The 9,554-nt window shown below is 43.3% G+C and overlaps 1 protein-coding gene across 1 annotated transcript; it reads right to left on the reverse strand.

The window, feature by feature from the left end:
• Nucleotides 1-2,393: 2,393 nt before the first annotated feature.
• Nucleotides 2,394-8,643, reverse strand: LOC137562032 (vomeronasal type-2 receptor 26-like). Its single transcript, XM_068273374.1, has 3 exons — nucleotides 8,614-8,643; nucleotides 8,437-8,560; nucleotides 2,394-3,319 (listed from the first exon to the last, which is right to left on the reverse strand). Exons 1-3 carry the CDS (start codon nucleotides 8,641-8,643, stop codon nucleotides 2,394-2,396), a joined length of 1,080 nt encoding a protein of 359 aa, XP_068129475.1.
• Nucleotides 8,644-9,554: the final 911 nt, after the last annotated feature.

Below are 9,554 nucleotides of genomic sequence, written 5' to 3' on the forward strand. Positions count from 1 at the left end.
TCAACACCCTGGAACTGGTTTAAAGTGTAACACAGCAATTTTATTTATTTATTTATTGTATTTATAAAGCGCCAACATATTACGCAGCGCTGGACAATAAATAGGGATACATACAATATTTAGGGGTGACATACAGCAAAATGACAATACCTGAATACAAGAAGATCAGATCATGCAGCACAGTATGAGTACAAGGTAATGCTTAGTCAGTCACTGGATGGAGCATGGAGATTAGGCAAGTTAGGTTCACTCAGATGCCTAGCATGGGTTCACAGTAATGGAGGTGCATGATCAGGTTGGACACAAAAGGAGGAGGACCCTGCCCAAAGGCTTACAATCTAAAGGGAGAGGTAGGGACACGAGAGGTAGGAGACCAGAGTTCAGCTGTGGGTTTAGAGCAATTGTGAGAGGTAGTAGGCCAGAGTGAAAAGGTGAGTTTTGAGGGCTTTCTTGAAAATGTTGAAGGAGGGGGCTGCCCTAATGGGTGGAGGTAGGGAGTTCCATAGTGTTGGAGCAGCTCTTGAGAAGTCCTGGAGGCGTGCATGGGACTGGGTGATGCGAGATGCGGTTAGGCGAAGTTCATTGGAAGAGCGGAGTGAGCGGCTAGGTGTGTACCTCTGAGTAAGATCGGAAATGTAGGTTGGACAGGTTTTGTGCACAGATTTGTAGGTCAGACACAGTATCTTGAATCTGATTCTGGACTGGATAGGAAGCCAGTGGAGGGATTCAAGGAGGGGATCCGCCATGGTGGAGCGATGGAAGCAGTGGATAATTCTGGCTGCTGCATTCATGATGGACTGCAATGACACAGTAATCCTAAGCTTGGGTGTAAGGTCCTTGGTCTCAACACCCCGGAACTGGTCTAAGGTATAACACAGTAATAAACAAGAGCGTAATCTGGCTAAGTGTGAATTCCCAGGTCCACCTGGTTCTAACACACTGTAGGATCCGACTGAGGTCTGAGTGCTCACACATAAGTATTCGCAACGGCAGACAACCAGCAACTGACAAGCAAGATCTATATATACAACAGCGCTCCTCAGCGCCGCCCCCAGCCACTCAGCCAATCAGGAGTTCTGCTGGGATCAGCTGATCGTCCTGATCAGCTGATACCTCTCCTGCTGGCATAAAGGTCCTGTCTTCTAGCATGCGCACGCGTAGCTCTCCATCTGTGTGCACTAGAAGGCCCTGGCAAACCAGACACATGCTGCTGTGTGGAAACCGCCGGTCTGAACGCGGAGACAGCCGCCAGACCGCGCGGCGGCATCGCCGCTATTCATTGCATACATACACTTGTTTATCTCATCATGTCACATGTCACCGTGGGTACACTTTAAGCATACCAGGATTCTGGCAAATGTTTACAATAAATAAATAAATAAATTGTGGGCGTGCACATTTCATTTTGTCCTCAGAAGATAATGAATTTTTCACTGTCAACTTCCATAATGGATAGCTGTGAATGTCAGCTGTTCTGAATCACTGCTTGACCTTGCTGTGCTCCCCAATACTCCACATACCAAAAGAGGTCATCTTGGCACTGTTCTAGTCACTTAACAACCTATAGGGCTTGATTCACTAAAGGGTGCTAACACAGTTAGCACAGTTAGCACGCCTAAAAGCTTTGCACGTGCAAACTAGGGTGCTAAGTACTTTGCAGGGCAAAGCTGTTACTGTTCACGTGCTAGTTTTGCGCGCGTAAAGGTTTATGCGCACTACTTTGCGTACAAAGTATGCTTATCACACTACTTAGCACGTGAAGCAGCTGATTTTGCACGCGAAGTAGTGTGCATAAACCTTTACGCGCGCAAAACTTTATGCGCGCTAAACTTTTGCACGTGATAAGAAGCTTTTCACTGGCTAATACTTAGGACGCTTTTGTGAATTAAGCCCATAGAGTCACACTACAGTCGCACTACACACTACAGTTGCTCAAAAGCCCAAAAGCAGTTCAAATGCAGAGAAAGTGTCATTTACGACCTTGGACCTCTACATCTTAGAAACAAAAATTGAAGTATCACAGCCTACTTCTTAATCAGCTATCACTATACATGATAGTGTAATGGTTAAGGGCTCTGCCTCTGACACAGACTTCCTGGGTTCAGATCTTGGCTCTTCCTGTTCAGTAAGCCGGCACCTATACAGCAAGGAATCCTTGGGCTACACTCCTTAACACTACTACTGCCTATAGAGCCTAGTGGCTGAAGCGCAAGTGGTTTGAGTCTGCCAGGAAAAAGTGTACTATAAATGTTATTTGTCTTGTAAATGTTCACCTTGTCATGTATTGTCACTTCAAGGACCCATTAAAATCATCAGTGGCTTTGCTACTAAAAAGTAAACAAGTTTAGTTTACTAAATTTAATCAGATGTAATTACTTATGGATTATGTTTAATTATAGTCCATTATTTATATCACATTTTTTATTTTTTCCCATAATATAGTCTTTGGAGTTCATGTCAGGTCTGAATAAGATGATAAAACATTTAGGAAAGAACATACAGATGATCAAAGCCCAACTGCTGGACAAGATGGCAAAGATCTCCATGGCCACAGTGTACTTGCCCTGAGCACTGAGGTATGCTGGGATAAAAGATATCCAGACACTGAGGAAGGCCAGCATGCTGAACGTAATGTACTGGGCTTCATTGAAGCTGTCAGGAAGTCTCCGAGCCAGGAAGGCCACAACAAAGCTAATGGTAGCCAGGAGAAAGAGGTAACCCAACATGGTCCAGAAGGCAATGAGAGAACCCTCGTTACAGTCAAGGATTATGACCCCAGGTTTAGTTTGAATGTTGTTTTGTGGGAATGGAGGAGTGAGTGACAGCCAATTAGCACACAGAATAAACTGTATAAAGAAACAAATACCAATAAAAATATAGGACACTCGAGGTTTAGTCCACTTCTTTAGACTGCTTCCTGGTCTGGTGGCCATGAAAGCTAACACCACCATGATGGTTTTAGCCAGGATGCAGGAAACACAGAGCGCAAAGACCAGGCCAAATGAAGTCTGACGTACAAGACATTTCTCTTCTTGGGGATATCCAATAAAAACCAAAGAACAAAGAAAACACAAAGACAGCAACACCAGGAGAAGACAGCTCAGTGCATAATTCGTGGCTTTTACTATTGGGGTGTGTTTTTGCTGCATAAAAATCTTCAAAACAAAAGCAGAAATAAAGGAAGATAAAATGCTGACAGCTGTCAACGTTGCCCCTAAAGGTTCATCAAAATGAAGAAACTCAAATGTCTTCAGTATACAGCTGGTTCTCTTTGTATTTGGCCACTGATCCCAGGGACATCTCATACAATGAATGGAATCTAGGCCAAGAAATGATGTTATATTACGAAGGATACACACTGTCTATGTGTTTTGAAAACATGAAAAAAGGTCTCAACAAAACTACAGCCTGGTAAGACATTTGATTCTGAAGCAGTTTAAGGCATGAAACATACTTAAAGGACACTCACAAAAAATATAAAACTTAAAATTTACTGTATAATTCACATACATTTAAAGAAGTACATTTCTCTTAGAGTAATATGAGCTAGGAGGCCTACAAGCCACCGACTAACTCATATTTTTACTTTAAGCTGGATTACCTTCTATTTACTTTTCAGTCGACCTGCCAGAACTGCCGCTGGTCAACTGATATGCTTTAATTAGTCTTGTCTTGTTAGAGATTGTCAATGAGATGCTTACAATTCAACTTTGCATTCAAATTTAATTAGCTTTGAATTCAACCTCATTTCTAGATTTGAATTAAACCTCTCGCATAATCTGAATGGCCAGTTCTAAGTTGCATATCATTTCTGTTAAATTTGCACACCCGTCAGAACTAACAGAATCTCATTGGCCAACCATCTCTACCCATGATGTACAGTGTAATACAGTATCTAAAAAACAATACTTGAGCTGGCATTTATCGATGACTAATTTTTGAAGCCAGGAACCACATTTTTTTCTAGTTTAGCAGATTCTGGATAAATAGGGACTATTATTCAGAATCAAAATCAGAGTAATTTTATTTTGTCAAGTACGACTGGGTTATGCCCAGAATTGGGCTTGGCATGTACAGGGCTCAAGTACAGAATAGGACACACAATATACTATACAATATAATACAGAGACACAACTGACACAAAAACAGATAACAGGGAAGAATAATCTAACAAATATGAAATGTTAACATAGAATTTGATCACAGTTATGTACAGTGTGCAATGTTCTGCAGTGCAAGCTTGTATTGTCAGTTACAGATCAGAAGGGAAGTATGACCTAATGGGGGGGGGGGGAGGGTAGTCGCTGGGGCACTAAGGGGGTGGAGTGAGAGGAAAAAGTTCAGTGAGTTGACAGCTGAGGGGAGGAAGCTGTTCCTGTGCCTAGAGGTCCTAGTAGCATGGGACCGAATCCACCAGCCTGAAGGGAGCCAACTGAAGAAGCAGTGGCTGGGTTGTGAGGGATCGTTGGAGATCCTCATAGCTCTGGAGCGCAGTCAGGAGTTGTGAAGTTGGTTCAGAGGAGGGAGTGGTTTCCAGATGATTCTCTCCACTGATCTGATGACCCTCTGTAGTTTGTGACTGTCACTGGTGGAGGAGCCAGCGTACCAGACCAGGATGTAAGAACAGAGGACAGATTCAATTGTGGTGGAGTAGAATCCCATCAGAAGCTCATGGGCCATACCCAACTTCTTCAGATGGCTTAGGCCAACTGGTGAGGCCAAATAAATCTTCTAATTTTCAATTAAAATTTGTTAAAGAGGAACTGTAACGACAAAACGGCCCCTGGGGGTACTCACCTCGGGTGGGGGAAGCCTCAGGATCCTAATGAGGCTTCCCACGCCGTCCTGCGTCTCTCGGGGGTCTTGCTGTAGCCCTCCGTACAGCGGTGACGCAATATTTACCTTCCTGGCTCCTGCGCAGGCGCTCTGATGGCTGTCGGCGCCGAAGTAGGCGGAAATACCCGATCGCCGTCGGGTCTGCTCTACTGCTCAGGCGCAAGTTTCCGGCGCCTGCGCAGTAGAGCGGACCCAACGGAGATCGGGTATTTCCGTCTATTTCCGTGCCGAAAGTTGCCACAGCGCCCCCGCTGGAGCCAGCAAAGGTAAATATTAAACTGACAGTCGGCACAGTCGCCGGCTGTTCGGAGGGCTGCGGCGAGACCCCCGTGGGACAGAGGACGGCGTGGGAAGCCTCATTAGGATCCCGAGGCTTCCCCCACCCGAGGTGAGTACCCCCCAGGGGATGTTTTTTATGTTACAGAGTCTCTTTAAAAGAGTCATAGCTGCTTTAGGCTGGATTAGGACTGACAGGGGTCATCAAGTGAGGACCCTTAAAGACATAATACAAAAGGATACCCGCCAGGGTATGGAGAGCAGAGCCTCCACTCTTGGGACGGAGATTGAGTGGCATTGCTTCTTGCACCCATCTGCAGCATAATGTGCATTGGAGAGGAGCCAAGCTGAGCCAAATACATCATTGCCGAGTGGGAGGGACCACGAGAACACAATATCGAGATGGATCACGGGGAAATAATGCTGGAACAGTGGTTTAGTGGCAATGCTTCCTGGTTCTGCAGAATAATGTGCATCAGAGGAAGGGAAGGGATCAGAGCGGAGTTCACTGCCACTATGTATCTCCCTGTAATGTGAACTTTTTTGCAGACAAGCTGTGTTTATGGCTGAGGGTGAAATGGGTGAATGAATGAATGATGTTCTCATCTTGGCCTGGTGATCTTGCAATGTGGTTCTCCATATCCCCACCCCTATTAAAATGACATTAGTATTTATATAACCAGACTGATGTAATGTGTAGCACAGGTTTTAGGATCATTCATTAATGAATTGTATGTGATTATGCAATGAAAGGAACAGAGGTTTGTACGTGGGCATGTATGTATTGTACCAGGAAGGTTGCTGGGGGGAAGAAGTGTTTGTGGACAACTAGACTTCCAGGGATATGGGGGTATTTCCTGTCTATTCACTGACCTCAGGAGTTTACAGTCTAATCCCTGCCTCACATCACTAACCCCAAGCTCCACAAGATGCTCCTGCACCATGGACACACCAGGTTAAGTATATTTTTCTCTCCTGATTTTTTGTCCTCTATGCCTAGGTGGGCCTTGTGGTGACATGTGTCTTATGGTGCAAAACATGCAGTATGTTATGTTTAAAAACCTAAAAAAGTACATTTATTGTTTTGTCTCTGATCAATGTCACAGTGTTTCTGTGCCCCAGAGAGCTAAAATATATGAACTATTGACATTCTTATCTATCCCCTGCTGTCAGAAGATATTCTTTGCCAGGTAAGAGCTGTTTGGCTGTAATTTCATATCAGTGAGGGTTATGCTACAGTCTGACCGGGGCCCTTGGGACTCCTTGGACTTCAAAGAATTTTTTTTAACCACTGACTAAACTGACTAAACCTTGAATTGCAGGCATTGTAATGTGCAACTATGATGGCCAAATTGTAAAATTAAATTTAGGGAAAATTCATAATAAATTTTCCATATAAACATAATCCATCCATAATTTTGCTTAATTTGCAAAATGTTGCGTTAATTTTGTGCCGACTTTGGAGGTTAATAGCAAAGTCCCCATACATGCTATCATCATCAAAATTGCTACAAATGTTGAGGGGAATACTGGGAACAAGTTAGACATTTCGAAATGCAAAGAAAACCATTTTTATACTGTCATTTTTCTAGGTTTCAAAACCATTTTTCCCTTGCATTTTTAAAATCAATTTTCTCAAAAACTATTTTTAGAAAAATTGGGGGCTTTTCCATTTACTGCTAAAGTCGTCACAAAATGACATGAAAAAATTACGCAAAATTACAAATGTGTATACGAAATCGCTTGAATTTACAAATCCTAAATATGTATAGGCATTATTGTGAAAATGCATGCAAAATTTCACGTAATTATATTTAGCTTACCATGATCCTCACTACTGGTTTCCCTGAGTGATCAAAGATAAGCGCTCTGTACTGAATGTGTGAGCAGTAAGTAGTCTTTGGAAGCACATGGTGACAGAGGTGCTTCCAAAGCCTTCTAAATAGTGATGAGCAGAAATTACGCCCATGTGTAATTATGCATCGTAATACGCAATTACGCATCATAATCGTAATGTGTAATTTCAGGGGAACAGCGTAAGCAATCTCATAATTAAATGTTCCCATTCGTAATTACGCATGAATGTACATGTAATTTACGCGTAATTTCGTGCCGACTTTGATGGCGAATAGCAAAGTCCCCATGCATGCCATTGCTACCAAAATTGCTACATATGTTAAAGCAGTAGGATCAGCCATATTATGCCAGGGAAAAAAACACATATATAAGTAGATAAATACTTGATCTACTTACATAACACATGTATTATACTGTCCACGTTTTGATTTCAGTGAATGTTATATAGTAAATGACGAGAATTCTGTTCCTGGTGGGGGCCATGTATTTTGCCCACAGTTAAGGCTAACTTGTGATGTCATTTCTGCCCTTTACTTTTTTCTTGTCTCCTCCAATCGCTGAGTCGCCTCAGCCTTGCTTGTAAACACAAGTGAGTAGGGGATTAGGTTTCAGATAAGCAGCTGGCAGGGAAATAAAGGAAAGAGGAGGAATACATTATAGATAAAAAGAACCCCCAGCATGCAATTCTTTTGCACGACTACTAAAGGGCCAATGTTCCTTAAGTATGTGATAACTAGATAGTATGGGGGCTTTGCTGTTCACCATCAAAGTCAACACAAATTTACGTGTAAATTGTGCGTCAATTCATGCGTAATTACGAATGATTATTCAAAGTCAATTGAATTACGAATTTGTAATTATGTGTTTGCGTAATCGTAGTTAGCAGATTACGATCATCACTACTTCTAAAGGCTCCTAGAAGCAGGGCCGGCCTGCCCATGAGGCGGGGTGAAACATTTGCCTCAGGCGACACTTCTAGGGGAGCAGCAACCACCCGTCCGTGGGTGCGGGGGGGGGGGGGGCGGGGGGGCTGGCCGCCGAGCTGGAGGGGTAGCGGGCAGGAAGGGGGTATTGGGCCTAGCGGCGGGGAGGGGGGGTCAGACCACCCCCTCCCTCGCCTGGGTCCCCCGATCTGCACTCCACCTCCAGCTTTAAATGGTTACATAGCAGCCGATAGTAAGAGGGATGGGCGGGGATCACTCACCTCTTCCGGTTCCAGCGTGCGCTCCACTGATGTCACTTCCTGCAACGCCTCCCACTGCAAAAAATGGCAAATTTTTCTAAGTTTGCCTCAGGCAGCAAAAAGTCTAGGGCCGGACCTGCCTAGAAGCAGCAAGTTTGGACCAGAGACAGTGCTGGAATGAGGACACATCTCCCTTTCAATAGGTGAGTATAATGTAACTTTTTTTTAATCACTTCACATTTGCTTTAAAAATAAAGTGCTAACATTGTCAATTGGCATTTTACCAGTCTGGTTGGAGATCTCTCCTTGTAGACATGGGACACACTCATAGCAGCAGACAGGTTGTCCTTGCAGTGGGGCCTTTCTGAATCCTGGAGGGCAACTCTGACTACAAACTGAGCTGGGTACCTTAAGGTAAAATTAAATTCTTTAATATTCAAACAGAAAACTCTTTTATTTACAATATTGGTATGGGCAAATGCATAGAGCATCATAGGCAAAAAAACTATTTCTTAGTATTACTACCGTATTTTTCGCCGTATAAGACGCTCCGCCATATAAGACGCACCCAATTTTAGAGGAGGGAAATGAAGAAAAAAAAAGATTCTGAACCAAATACTGTAGTAAAATATTTTATATCAGCTACATTAAGTTAACAGCAGTTTAAGAACAATTTTATGTCAACCATGTAACATATTAACATAACATAATGTAACATATTAAGAACTATCTTCACTCAGTCAGTCAGCAAAGTCAGTAAACAGTAACAATACCAAAATAAGGTTCTAATGTGCTGCCATTTTTATTAGAACCCTAAGAATTCCTCTTCTTCGCTACTATCAGCATTGAGGAAGGACAGATCCACACAGTCACTGTCATTACTTTCTTCTTCACTGGTGTCAAATAAGACATCATCCTCTGTTCCATCTAAGGAATTACTAATGCCACATTTCTTGAATGATTTTATAACAATGTCCTCCTTTACAGAGTCCCATGACCTTTTAACCCATTCACACACTTGCGTGATAGTGGGCCTCTTCATACGTCCAGTAGGCGTCAAATCATGGTTCCCAGCAGCCATCCAGTTGTTCCATTCCTCTCGCATCAGAACTTTAAACGGTTTGTTAATGGAAACATCCAGAGGTTGCAGCTGGCTGGTAAGACCACCAGGAATTACTGCTATGTGGGTCTTTACCTCCTTAAAGTTCTTTTTAGTTGTTTCCGTGATGTGTGCTCTGAACTGGTCAAGCACCAGCAAGGAAGGTTTCTTCAGAAGCCCACCAGGACGTTTGGCCCACACTTTAGCAATCCACAGCCTCATGCCATTTTCGTCCATCCACCCTTTGTCATGAACATGCACGATGACTCCACGTGGAATTGCTTCTTTTGGAAATGTTTTCCT

Source organism: Hyperolius riggenbachi, chromosome 3, assembly GCF_040937935.1.
Source record: "Hyperolius riggenbachi isolate aHypRig1 chromosome 3, aHypRig1.pri, whole genome shotgun sequence".
Lineage (NCBI taxonomy): Eukaryota > Metazoa > Chordata > Amphibia > Anura > Hyperoliidae > Hyperolius > Hyperolius riggenbachi.

Bases quoted from the DNA above. Each gene is read 5' to 3' on its own strand.
- LOC137562032 (XM_068273374.1), bottom strand. From the start codon at position 8,643: ATGCTCTATGCATTTGCCCATACCAATATT. The intron at 8,561-8,613 runs GTAAATAAAAGA...TTTTACCTTAAG, and splicing joins CATTTGCCCATACCAATATT to GTACCCAGCTCAGTTTGTAG. The intron at 3,320-8,436 runs GTAAAATGCCAA...TTCTTGGCCTAG, and splicing joins AGAGATCTCCAACCAGACTG to ATTCCATTCATTGTATGAGA.